Source organism: Aulonocara stuartgranti (genome assembly GCF_965226115.1).
Source record: "Aulonocara stuartgranti genome assembly, chromosome: 6".
NCBI classification, from domain to species: Eukaryota; Metazoa; Chordata; class Actinopteri; order Cichliformes; family Cichlidae; genus Aulonocara; species Aulonocara stuartgranti.
The window spans coordinates 4,438,444-4,453,137 of NC_138944.1; the positions used below are offsets into that span (position 1 = coordinate 4,438,444).

At 40.6% G+C, this 14,694-nt stretch overlaps 1 protein-coding gene across 5 annotated transcripts in view; it reads right to left on the bottom strand.

Moving 5' to 3' along the window:
• The window catches only part of rptor (regulatory associated protein of MTOR, complex 1), a 204,499-nt gene that overhangs the window by 114,129 nt on the left and 75,676 nt on the right, over positions 1-14,694 (bottom strand). For all 5 annotated transcript variants that reach the window (XM_082537586.1, XM_082537589.1, XM_082537588.1 and 2 more), the window contains one exon: positions 9,102-9,277. In XM_082537586.1, the coding sequence (XP_082393712.1) occupies positions 9,102-9,277 (176 nt within the window). The remainder of the gene's footprint in view (positions 1-9,101; positions 9,278-14,694) is intronic.

The following is a 14,694-nucleotide window of genomic DNA, read 5'->3' on the forward strand; positions in this document are numbered from 1 at the left end:
CCTGGAACGACTCCAACAGTGAATAATGGAACAGCAGCGATGGTGATTTTAATGTGGCAGCAGCACGTTTTCTGACTCACAGCTTCACGTCTGACATTCAGATGAACTAATCTGGATATATAGTAATCAGCAGATGTCACCAAATGCTATGTGGACAGACTTGCGCATGTTTGAAGAAACTGATGCAAAAATAATGGGATATAAGAAAAACTGTATAAAACTAAATTAAAATAGAAAAAAAAATGTCTGATAGTTATAAAATGGAAATAATAGCGTTACTCATCACTACTTAAGCAAAACCCAGCTGAAAAAAAAAAAAAATAGAAACTTTCCAGAATCTCCCAAACCAAGAAATCAGCATAAACATCAACAGAATAACAACATAAAAACTACTGTAAATATATACAAAAGACAGAATCTCCGTTTCTACATGTCTGAACAAACGGACTGTTACCAACCTGGCGTTTACTGACGCCAAACAAAACATCAGATCTAGGCAAATCTAGAAAACTTCATAAATACTGATCTTGGACAGTTATCATTAAGAGAGTTGCTCATTTACAACAGTAAACACAGCCTGGTCCAGCCTTCACAGGTATAAAGTTACCGTTCACCTCCCAATTAGCCCCTACCCAATCCTGACCATACCCCTACCCTTTTTAAAAAAGGGCCAAACAGAGCATTTGGTGCGTATCAGTTAGATTGATTATTTTCTGTGTTCTGTGGTTTCCAAAACGAGGGAGAACAATTTCATAAAACCAAAAATTACATATTCTGATTACTTAGAGCAGGGGTGTCGAACTCCAGGCCTCGAGGACCTCCTCAACATGCCTTGAGGTTCTCCAGAGGCCTGGTAATGAGCTAATCATTTGATTCAGGTGTGTTGACCCAGGGTGAGATCTAAAACCTGCAGGACACCGGCCCTCGAGGCCTGGAGTTCAACACCGTTGGCTGAGAGTTAGGGATAGAGTTATACTCTGATGACTTAGACTTCAGAGGGTTAAATACATGTCACACAGTAAGTTACAAGTGTATCATGTATTCAGACACTGACACAAAATTAGCTGTTACACCTAGGAATGGTCTGGGCACCTTCCTTTGGAGGTTTGTTGGGCATATTCGGCTGAGAGAACTCAGTGAAAGGATTATAAATCTCATCTAGTCTCCCTCAGGGGGAACTGAAAAACTTCCCTATGGAGAAAAGTATGTGGAATACCCTGCTTAGCCTGGTACTGTGAGACATGACTCCAAATAAGTAGAAGAAAATGGATGGACAGGATTAAGGCATGTGCAATGAATCTGCGACTTTCAGGGACCCTGTGGGTCCTGGACAGTTGGCCTCTTTGCCAGGCTGGTACTGTGGACTTGGTCAAAGAAAAAAGATAACTGTGCTCATATAAAGAAAGATGAAAATGCTGGTCGGGGCCGCAGTAGCAGGTTATGTAGGTAATTCTTTCTTTTTTTCACCAAAAATATGAAATGCTTTCAGTCAACAACTAGGAATAGGCTGAGCTATCAACCTTTGCTATGGCAGTATTTATGAAGGGGTTTCTGAGGTAAACCTGCTGCTCCCTTCAAGTCCACAGAGGTCCCTGGAAACTAGTATGCAAAGGCATATGCGGCGTTATGTAACCGCTTCCTCTGTAGTTCAATCCACATCAACAGAGAAGAGGGGAAGATGAATGTGTCAACATTTTTACAAGTAATTTACATCTCCCTTATTAAAGCCAAGACTCCAGAATAAGAGCACAGCAGTGCATGTTCATGTGCAAGTTTAATTTTCCCCATTTCGCCTATAGAAGCTGGAAATGGAAGGCGCAGCCACATTTGTACTGAATGAACATAATGCGGCTGTGCTCCACGTGTCTGTGTCAGGGGAACTCCTGCTGAGTGAAAGGAATCCGAGAAGCGGTCACGTGAACCCTCGCTGCTGCATTTCCATTAAAATCTCATCTGTGTTCGTGCTGGGGACGTTGCACACACCGTTTACAGCAAGCGCACGAAAAATAATGAACCTCTACACGAGAAGACTTGGGCTGAGAAGCAAGCAGGAAACGTGCAGCCATTAACGCCAACATTAACGCCCATCTGTATTATATGCAAGGGTTCCATTATCGCTCACATACATGAAAAACAGAAGCTCACAGACCAGGTTAGTGTGGACTGAATTACATCTGCATCAGAGAGATTGTTCTGCCTAAATCATCCTTTTCTTCATAAGTGGCCACATGTGGCTATAAAAGAGATTACAGTTGTGCTACTTAAAGGCTTTATTGTGCACAGTGGTAATGCTAATGTTAATATAAGGATCTTGAACATCATGATGTTCAGAGGATAATGTTACTTTGGTTTGCATCTTAGAATATTTGGACCACAAAGTTCAGAAGGGATTTATTTATTCTGAAGCAAACAAACATACAAACACTGACACATGTTCAGTGAAATCTAGTTTGGAACTACTAAATGTGGATTCAATTATATTACACTGGTAAAGACCTTGATAAACTATCAGTAAGGCCGGGGTTTGTTGCTCCCGTTCGTCAACACCAAGTGGGGTAAATTAAGCTCGTTGTGCCTAACAGAGGACTAAAACCAATCCATTGGTCTGTGACAGCTTTCTGCATCTGGAGACTGTCAGCCCCTCAAATCCAACACCCAAATATTCTTCTTTCCAATCTCCACTAATCCTTTGTTTCACTTTTATCCTGTCCCTGATTGGACTGATGTCCCAGTGACTTCTCCACCAACGAGTATCTCACCTGCTTCAAAAAGCAGTCCAGCCCTGACTGATTTAAAGTGTCTCTTGGTTTCCGTCATGGATGGATGGATAGTTTGTGCTTTGTTGTTCTGATCCTTTAATTCTGTGCAAACCTAAGAAGGCTCATCGTAACTAAAGAGAATTAAAACATTTATTTTTAGACGTGCTACTTACAGGTGTATCTGTTTAGAGAGAAATGGTGCAGGTGACTGGAAGAGTGGGTCATATTTTGACAAAGATGATGGGAAGCTGCTAATAACCGACGTAAGTGTCGTATTTATTTTTAGTATACGGGTCTAGTTTAGTATTCTTTAAAAATGGAGATGCTGAAATTTCTCCACAATCTTTACAATAGTTGCAGTTATATTTCCATCTGGACCTTAGCGTGTTGATCGACTGAGAGACCCCATTAGGCTGACTGACACCGCTGACCCCTGAGCCTGTCTTCTAGCACCGTTTTTTAAAACCGATAAGCATTCTGAGCTCTTATTTAATCCCGTGGTTCTTTTTCTCACCCCCCCTCCGTGTCCCTGTTGCCTCCCTCTTCATTTTCAGATGCACATCTCTTCCATTCCTCTCCACCCACCGCAGCAGCAGGGAAGTCCCTTGAAGATGGTGCTCCATCAGTAATGATTTTCTGCACAGCTGAGCAATGAAAGGTACACATGCACTCAGTCTGCCTGGCTCTCTCGCTCTGTGTAAACCCCATCATCCATCCCTCAATGCATCTCATTAAAGTTTTAAAGCGAAGGTAAGCCGGCACATCAGTGAATTCTTCCATCCGCCTGCTCTAACCCTGCGAAACTCCATCCCACCCCTTCCTCATTTTCTCCCCGTTTCTTACTCTGGGGCTGTGTGAAATTAAAGAGAAGGCAGCCGGGCATCTCTTTATTTAGAAAATAATAAGCAAACAGGCGAGACAGCACCTAACTGAAGATGGAGCATGAAGAGTGACGGCACTGAGGAAGGGAGGCTGAAGCCCCTTTGAAGCAAGTCAGTTAAGTCTGAGGAGGAGGCTGATGGAGATGTAAGCCATGTTCAATCTGGAAGTTTTCAGTCAAATTGGTATTCTCTACCAAAGTTGGCAGGGGGGGCGGTGAACACCAACCATATACCATGTGTGGAATTACTAACGTGTCTGCAAGTTGTGTCCAGACAACAAGACACTATGTGGCTTTAACTACTGCTGAATATCAGCCAAGTGGCCATTAAGGAATAATGGTAATTTCAAAAATAAAGCTTAACAGTAGCAATGACCACTTAAAGCTGGTTACAATTTCCAACTTTACAGCAGAAAGAAACATGTTTGCAGTCTGGTACAAAAACAATGTTGGTCTTCACAGCTCATCTTTTCCCAGCAGCAGATCCTTTTCTTCGGCAAAGCATCTTTGGTGAGTTGGAGCTCTCACTCGTGATTTTAGATACAGTGTAGTTCAGACCATCCAAGAAGTTTGTGCTCTTGGATGGTAATGCATTTGTACAGTCTATGGACACAGCTTGCTAACCTTGGCTCATAACTCAGCACTCCATTCTCTGGCCAACATGTTCACTTCTGACTCCAGAAAATTAAGATGGCAACAGGCAGAAGGCTGAAGTGGACCATTCGATATATCGCTCTTTGGTTTCTAGGCATAACAGTGGATATGCCCGTCTTTTTGTATAAAGTCTCCCATAATATAATGTCAGTCGAAATGAATCTCAGTTTGAAGCTCCTACGTCACCTCGGTCTCGAGTTATTGCATTCACAAATTTAGGTGTCACACCGCCCACCCATCTGTCCGGTGGGTTGATATAACACATGGATGACAAAACTGGAAACAGAAACTCAAAGCCACTCAAAACTGCCACTTTCAGCCAACAGTCCCTGTCAGCTGAAAGCGACTGTATCTACCTGGTGAACACCGCAGAGATCGATCAATACACACAATCCAAGAGCTCAAACAGTGACTTTTCTTTCTTGACTTTTGCCAACAGACTCTACATACTCATGAACAGAATGTGTTTATAGAGATTGATATAAAAAAGTTATTAGAAAACCCATAAAGTAAAGCTGCACTATATTGTTTATGAACTTATTAGGAAAAATGCATCATTATGAGTTTGCAATAGGACCCATTTTAATACACAGAAAAACCGAACACTACAAATTGATGATGATTGTATCGTTTCATGCATCTTTTATAGCAGTACAAATGAAATTAAAATATATTGATGTCATTATCGGGTGAATCTGCATTTTGCAATTTTTTTTCCATGTTCAAATAAAGACTGAGTGAATGAATAACTTTAAATTTTCTCTTTCTGATGTTCATGTAAGATTTATGTTAAATGAGCTTATCAAATTCCACTGAGCTAAGTAAGGAAATTTCATATATAGCACATACATAATACATGACCAAATTTCCCCTGGTTCATTACCAACCAACAAGTTAGATTCATTAATACAAGCCAGTGAAGGTTGACCTGAGTCTTTAACAGAAAAGATCAGTCCCAACTTTCCCCTGCAGGCCACAGCATCCATTTTTGAAGGCAGAGGGCATTAAAGAACATCTCTGTCAATATTATCCAGCAGCCTTTCAGCAACTTGTTCTCCAAAAGGAGACGTTGGTAAGGGATATCAATATTAATGGCATAATACTGAGACCTCATTATGCTGAAGGTCACGGCTAGATGTGGATTTAGAGAAAGATGAACGAAACTCTTCAACATTTATGGCAGAGAAGAAACATTTATCTAGCTGTAGGACACCTCCTGCAGGCAGCCTGCCATTCTCACTTATACACTTAAAAAAAAAAGTTTCACATTCCCAGTTGAAAATTTGTTAAATCATCCCTGTGACTTCTAGTGTGTGCAAAGTAGATTCAGCAATTAAAATGCAAGAAATGGTGCAAGTAAGAACTGATTTATGGCACCAAAGGGAGCAGGAACACTGCAGATAGAGACTGTATCTGGGCTGGTAATGCATCAAAGATGAGGCGCTCACCTGAATTTTTCAGGTATCATGTAACAAGAAAACTCCTTTTTGCTTTTACTTTCTCAATCACCATCTCCACACCACGAACAATTTAACCATGAATCACCGTAACAAAGCACATTTTCGGGAGCCGAGATATGGACATTTATTTTTCTTGTGCAAAAATAGAAAAGAGAACAATGGTAAAGTGCAACTGCATTATACTGCTAACACAACATTAAGTGTTATGACCCCATAAATTTGAGTCTATGCCAAACTTCAACTAGTGACAAAGGCAGTGATGAGCAGCCTTTTAGCCTCCATTTCTAACTGTGGTGTGTGGGACTGTATCTAAGGTTTACACTATTAACTTAGTAATTATGTGGCAGCGCATTTCAGGTCAGTTTATAAAGTAGGTGACATAGTGCATTACTTTTAAGAAAGGTATCAAGTAATGATTCTGCAAAAAGTACTCCACCCTCTTGTGCACTTCAGTCTTTGAAACCTGAAAGGTTGCACACAAAAGGCAAGATCAAAAGGTGGAATGCAAGACCAACGCATCCATGCTTTTGATTTACACTCATTTTGGTTAAATTTGGGTACAAAAATGACTTTACTCATAATTTAGTAGAGTTACCAACGGTGTCCGATTTTCCTTATTTAAATGGTCCGATATGAGGGATTAAAACCTGGTTACTGAGCCACTGACACATTTGTACATATGGGGAAGTGTGACACCCAGACCCGTCACCTGCAGAGCCTCATTTACCAGTCAGAAATGACAGCTCCCTCAGAGATAATGTGGACTTACTGGGTATAAATGTATATCCACAGTAAGTGTGTGTCCTGACAGGATATCAGAGCTGATGCAATCACCCCTGCCTCTTTGTGCAAGCCCCCCCACACCACACTGCCCGACACACCAGTGACGGACTGATGTAACCTACATGCCCCCACGGTTCAGCTTGAAGCTCCATCAGTACAGTCCTCTGAATGATGCATCATAGTGCATTTACATCAGGCCACTGTATAAGCCAAGTTTCCCAAATGAACTCATTCGCCTGAATATTTTTCACCTCTTTTACTGAAGAGTTCTCTGCAGGGATCATCATTTCTGCATCACTGTGGATGATGCCGATCTACATTTTTCATCACAGCTGAATTTTTCTCATCATGGCTGAATACTGAGCAGAAGCTCAGAGGAATGTTTGCTCTCTGCACAGGACAACTTCATATCCTCAGAGTGTGCAAGCTGTGACTTGCTAACAAGCATCTGAAATAATTGAAAGACTGACGCACAATTTCCTGCATGTTTAAAAATATATCCATAAACATGGATTAGCCCCTCATGTGCTGTGGGATTTTCAGGCAACCAAATTATTACTCTTGCTAAGTACAAAAACACTAAAGGCTTTAAATTAATTGTTAATTTTCTCTGTCAGTTGTTTGTATGTGCCCAATTCCCCTCAAAAACATTAGTTTCTTTCTGCATTTGCACAAAAGAAGGAATTTGATGTCAACAGGCCTTCCCTGCAGTGCATCATCTGTCAGAAGAGGTTGACTAATTGACTTACATGATGCCAAACAAGTTAAAGAGGCGCTTGGAAACCAAACATCCATTCTGAGGGAAATTTGGCTTATAGCCCTGGATCACAACCACAGGCAATCAGACCATTTGTTGGATTGTGATAAAGTGTCTAATAAGGCGATTGAGGTGCTTCTATATATGCAGCAGATATCATGCCAGGTCCAAATGCTGCAAAAAGGGGCTGTCAATAGTGCTTTTTCTGATGATGTAATGAAAAGAAGAACTCAAGATATCAGACACGTCAGATCACACAGAAGCCGTTTAATGTAGACATGAATGAAAATATGCCCTAAAAAAAAAACACCAAAATGACCTTTGGTGTCCTTGGACACAAAAAGTTTGAAAACCACCACACACAAAAAGATGCAGGGAGACTGGACTGGTGAAGAGCATTTGTAACCGAAAAACATGCTCCATGATGAGCAGCTATTACCCTATTTTTCGGACCATAAGGCGCCCCAGATTATAAGGCGCATTAAGTGAAACAAAAAAGTCAGATAAGTCCAATTTTACTCAGCTCATTCTTCTTGCTTCCTCCACGTCCGTACCATTGATTGATTAATGTTGAATTCTCTCACAGCTGCTCTATTCCATTGTTGTTGCAGTATATTAATGACTAACCTCGTATTGTGGATGGATTATCTCAGTTGTTCTCCTGACTGACGTTTGGTCCCTTTTCAGCATCCTGCCATGCGATTGCATTTGTCCCTAACCATCGGGAACCCTCACGTTAACTTTTATCGAGTGGAAAAAAGTTAGCGTTCATCCTGCAGCTTCACCGTTTGTTATGCTAACATAGCTGTGTCGCTAGCGAACACATAGCACATCATTATATACCAACTAGCCTAACTTCAGAAACCCTACAAACGTAACTGCTGTTTAGTTTTCTGTCTTCATTTATGTTGGAAGTGATAGCAGAGCTGTACTTTTTAATTTTTTCAGAAATCTCTGTCAGAATATGCTATATGATGTTCAGGTGGAAACTAGCGAGCTAACTTCCTGCTAACTTCTAACTCCATTAAATTTCACAAATTCTGTTTTCATGGATGCCTGGATGTTAAACTTAATTGTTACAACTGGTAAAGCAGCAATGCTGATCGTTTTATTACAGATGAAAGAATTTAGATGGTTTTTAACTCTCAGTGATGCCGCAGTGTTCGTTTGACTTTGGGACCTGAAGCAGACGGAGTTTTGGACCCAGATTCCTCCGTGAGGCTCCTGACTACGGCAGCTGTAATGTTGCGGCTTCCTAGCTTACCAAAGTCATTCTAAGACATTTTTTGACAGATTTTTGAGTGCCATGTACCACATAAAATCGGTTCGAGGTCAGTAAGCACAACCAGCATTCATACATCAGGCGCACCGGATTATAATGCGGACTCTCGATTTTTGAGAAAATTAATAGATTTTAAGTGTGCCTTAAAGTGTGGAAAATACGGTAAGTAGCAACAGAAGTTGAGTTGTTTAGGACTCCATGTTACAAACGTATCAATATTTAAAGCTGGTACGTCTGTATTCTGCACCGCAGCAATTTCCTAATGTTGTAAACCTGCTCAACATTTGGCAATAAAACCCTTTCTGATTCTGATTCTGAAGCGATGTGTAATACCACGAAAATGATATTTTATTCTACACCTTTAACATGCGAGCTGACCAAAGAAAACCCATCCAATCTACCTCACTACTTCAGAACATATTCCAGATGTACCGTCTCCTCTTTATCGATGCCTCTATGTTTCAGACTTGTAATGGGGGGAGGAAGAAGCAGAGATAAAAAGGATTGAAAATGAGAGAGACATTACCAACGTAGGGCGATCTTGATGGGCGTAGTGAGACAGGATGTAAAGAGGTCAGCGGGGAGGTCAGGGTTCATGGGCAGCAGCTCACTGGCCTCACAGGCGGCAAGCTGGATGCAGTTCTTCATGGAGGGCGGCAGGGGCATTTGGGCAAGCGGGTGGCTGGGGTTGATGGCTGCCACCTGATTGGACACAAAAATGTGATTTATTTCTAACATTTATCTGACAACCACAGTCAAACGTTCAAACATTTATCTAGGAGACTTTTCATAGCTGCAACAACCACAGAGAGTAATCTCAGAAGTCCAAGTTTCAGTCCTAAAATAATGATTTATTTAATTCTCCACAGCTTGACCAGTTTTCTGGGGAGATGAATAACAAAGCTTTATAGAGAAAGGGAGCTGGATGACTATCTCACATCTGTCAGACTACAAAGCACACAGACACATAATGAGCATCAAATGAAATGTGGAATTGAGTTCAGACCAAATGCCAAAGACACTTTTTGCATGGTGCAATTACATACAAACATGCAAACTGATTCAAATTCACACTGGGTGACTACAGGGAAACCCACGCAGTCAAAATATTAAACTTTGGTGAAAACATCTGTTAGATGCTGCTTTGTGAAATCCTGTGAGCTGTAGCTCTCTCAGACTGATGGGTCTCCTGATGCCACCGACAATCAGAAATGGAGCCTGCAGGGAGACCGTGTGGTTAACTTCACTTTTATAGAGACAGAACAGGACAATTAAACCAAACAGATTTCCTGAAATATAAAACTGTCACTCAGTAATTGGTATGACTTTGAGAAGGTTGTACTACACCTATTGGCCGTTACAGGAGAAATATTTGTGGGTTGGGGAAAGTGCAAAAACACTCCGGTGTAAGAGAACGCTTTGTGTTGGCCCTGAACACCCCATAATAATTTCACTTTGATGAATATTATCTGATCTCTATCATTTCTGCACGCTTCTTTATGATACAGATTTAATTTGAAATTGTTAAAAAGTATCCATCTACACTCAGTGTAGTTTAAAAAACAACAACAACTTTTTCAACCTTTACGAGTCATTTGTCTGTGGCCTGAATTGTTCTCATGTGCATTCATTTTTATTTAATTATCACTTAAATGTGACTACAGCTTGACTCAAGTCCATCTTCAGTTTAATGTACATAACCACACATGTGTGTAATGTAAAAAAATCCCACCAATACGATGCATATAATGATCAAAACTAAAGTAAAAAGTCTGCTACTTTAATAATGTCATCAGTAAAGTAAAGCATGCCGGTGCTAAAGATTTGGTCCTTATTGACAAAGGCAGTGGATCAAAATTCAAGAGGGCCTTGAGAAAAACCTGCCCCAGAATGCAACAGCTCTGAGTGAGTTTACATTTCAGCATGACAATGATCCAAAGCGTGCACACTTAAACTCCACAGAACATCTGTGGTAAGACATCACGATGGTAGCAGAGGCTTCTTTAGTAGAAGGTGATAAACAGCAAAACTTCAGGTGTACAAAACAAGCAGAGACTTATCCAGGCACACTGGATAAGTTATATACCTATGTGGTATGTGATTTTTGTTGCCATGATGCCAGGTCTCTCTTGGAAATGAGATTTTTAATCTCAATGAGATTTTTTACCTGGATAAATAAAGGATTAATAATAATAAACTGAACGCTGGAAACACATTCAAAAAGTGTTCTTAGCACCTGAAGCACTGTAACAAAAGGCAGAATGCTGGTATTTTAGTGGCAGAGTCAGGGTTTGGATACAGAAGCAGGTTGAGATCACAGCAGACGCAGACGCCAAGCTGAAGAGCAGATAAGGCATGAAATTAAAGGTTAGGTGTAAATTAGAGAGCAGCAGTTTGAGTTGAAGAAAGAAAATAACTACAGTAAGAAAAGTAAGATGAAAACATTTGAAGTCTTTGTCATCTTGATGTAAAATGGTAAATGGCCTGCATTTACTAGTCCCTAAGGACCCCAAAGCACTTTACACATTCAGTCATCCACACATCAACACACTGGTGATGGCAGCTACATTGTAGCCACAGCCAACCTTGGGTGCACTGACAGAGGCGAGGCTGCCAGACACTGGCGCCACCGGGCCCTCTGACCACCACCAGTAGGCAACGGGTGAAGTGTCTTGCCAAGGACACAACGACCGAGACTGTCGGAGCCAGGGCTTGAACCGGCAACCTTCCGATTACAAGACGAACTCAACTGCCAACTCTTGAGCCACGATCGCCAACCAACAATGAAAACTACCAAAGTCCAAGTGTGATTTTATGCAAATGTCCAGCGACATCAAATCGAGGCTTGAGCACCCTGCACCACCTACACCAGCCTGACTCGTGTCACTGTTGCAAGCTGCTGGTTGGTGTTCATCAGACCTGCTATCATCTCACCACTGATGGGCAAACAAATGATCACTTCTTTCATCTTTGAGGCCAAAAAAATGTTCATTGTTTGGCACCGAAAAGTGTCGTATTTATTACAGGTTGCACCTTGAACATCACAGAGATGTATAGAAGCTGCTGTACAGTGCTTACTGCATTAAAAATGAAAACACATGGGAGGGAGAAGACAAAAAAACTCAGCAAAGCCCAAAAAAGTTCAACTTTTGGCTGCTTTTATGGACAGCGTTGGGTAAGGAAAGGAAAAAAAACCCTCACAAGTCTGACTACAAGCTTTTGGTTTTTTGTTTGTTTTTTTAAAGTTTGCCACCTTGATCTACAAGGCAAAAAATTAGAAATGACGCACCGGCTCAGACTTTTTCACATTGTAATGATACCGTGATAGGTTATTGATCCCAGTGGGAAGTTTTCCCCGTTCGCAGCCTCTCAGGAGGTGGTCTTTGATGGTAACAAAATAAATAAAAATCTCTGTCGTCTATTCTGAGAGCTGCATTAGTGTGATACTTTAACACTCTGGGGCGGCTCAGTCAATATTTGCAAATGTAAAAAATGAGAGAGGCCTGTGTATGATGTAAAACTTTAATTATATTTGGAGCTCTTGACTATCTATGTGCTCATTGTGCTGTTGATTTGTTTCCTGGGAGTTCAATACGTTTCCTGTCTTTTGCTTAGTAAACTTTAATGAGCTGTGGGTCTTAATGGAGGCAGCAATCCAAGACTTCCCTTTATCATCACTGACTGCTATTGCTTGTTTCTTTCATTCTGCAGCCCTGCCTAATTTTAGCAGGAAATTAGCCAGGGAGACTGTTATATTATTAGTATTATTATCGTTGCCTCTTTTCTCCAAAGCACAGGGAACTATTACTTTAAAAGACTGAAGACTGCTTCACACAGCTTGTAAATAGTTTTTTTTATTATTATATGCCAAATAAGTTTGTATTTGTAACAGAGACCACAGCGCTGCTCCTAAAAGACATCCACGATCAGTGAACTCATTGCTGAAGTCACGAGCTGCGGAGATCGAATCTCGCCTCTTTTATTGTTCCATCAGAACTCCACCATAAACTGTCCGAGGACAAAGCACAATCAAATATTTTATCATCGCAGCATCTAATTTAGGAAAAAGTAAAGAAATATCTGACAGCTCTGAGAAATTACAGACAGATTCGGATAAATAAAGAACTCTGTTTACCAGACGGTGTTTCTGACTGCACAGACATATATTCTTTAGTAAAGAACCATCAGAATTATCAACTCTGTAGAACAAGTTAAGGATGTACTTAAAAATGTGCCACATACATAGTTACATAGTTAAACAGTTCTGTTCATACTGATCATGAGTGTGAAACAGCTTCGGTTTCTAATATGCAACAAAACAAAAACAACATGACAGCCAGAGGACGAACTGAGGGGCTGCACCAGGATCGATCAGGGTTGTTCTGATAGTGAAATATGCAAAGGAGACCAGAATAAAATAATATGCAGCTGTAAAGAGGCATCAACAGCTTCCTTTTTAACCTGCCGAGTTTGCATTGAGCTTTGTTTCTTTCTTTGGCTGTTTATGTAGCAGTGATGTTTACACTGCTGTGTATGCTCTGCTAACAGCACACTGCCACGGCATTGATTTTTTAACCTGCTGGATTTCTTCATTTTTGTCCTTATAAGTCCAGTTTTAAAAGTCTAAATACATCATAAGCAGGCTTTTAGACTTTCACTGTACTTCATTTAACTACTTTGGCAGTGCTGTGAAATCAGATTTAAAATAAATGGAAAATCTCCTCGATTTAGTTGACTCCATAAAATAACGTGCAGAAAAAGCATGAAATTATCATATTGATGTCAGGTATTACAGATTTGTAACTTTGGTTGAGCCACCGTAAAAACTCTTGCATCAGCAAAGCATCTGGCACACGTTTGATAGATTTTGGACATAAAGTCGAAGACTAAAATGCGATTGCAGCAGATGGGGAAACCTAAAAAGATGCACAGTACAATCCAGTGTTTGGTCTGCAAATCCTAACTTTAGACTGAACAAAACGTAGACCTCTGAAATCATCATTTCACAGGTGATGAGATACTATATATATGTTTGTTTCGTCGATTCTTGAGTACACACTTGGAATTATAGATTTAACTGAGTGAAAACACAATATATAATGAATAAGCTGTAATGAGATTCAAAACACCTAAAGTTATATATAGTTATATATAGCTAAAGGTGATAGAAGTAATTTTTTAAGTGAACTAATCTCCATGTTCTTTGTTCCAGTGCTGGATAAAAGTCAACATGTGTGTTTGATTTACAGGAAGCAGCGTGAGTGCAACCTTACTTTTAGGGTCTGCAGTGTTTGTGTGGGATGCATAAACACACTGTGATCATACACTGCACAGCTGGTCTAACTGTAGATATAAATTACAAATTGTTCCTCTAAGACCGCTTGAAGAGCCGTAGACACTCTGAACAGCTGTTTGCTGCAGCAGAAAATGTTGCTTTAAGTGCTAAAACTCTTTTAGTGTGTGCAAACACTTTTGGGATTACAGACATAAAGGTGGAGGGGGACGAGCAGTTGCGAGAATCTTCAGACTGCCTGTCACAGAGCGAGAGAATACACTACAAGCTTTGGCAATCAAGCTACACTATCAAAAGAACACATAATCACATAGCCGGCAAGCAACAAATCCCATGAGCACCAGCATACAAACAAAGGGTGCAGGAGTCTGGACATTTATGGATTTAAAAACATGCCATGTGATAGCATTTAATACAGAGGAAAGATGTGTTTGATTTTGCACAATTTCTAGACAAGCAATTATATTAAAACCAATCTGGAGAATTGAAAATGTTAATTAATTCATTCAAAATGTCAAATTTACTTCAGTTGTATCCAGAGCACGATTAAACAGACCAAGTGAGCACTCCATAAGCATTCCTTTACTTGATTCAGGTTTGTCCAAATGTGATTCTGTAACAAAGCACAGCGCCTGACAGGAATCTCTTTCCTGGATCTCCACAGCTTATGAGTGCTGCAGCTCAGCGTCTGACGCAAGCCAGAGTAAAACCTCAGAACACCTGAGGCATGCACGGAGGGGACGCGCCTCTCTTTTTGCACCTGAGCAGCATCACAGGACGAGACAAGCAAACAAAAACAAATGATCCGCAGGCACATTTTATTCAG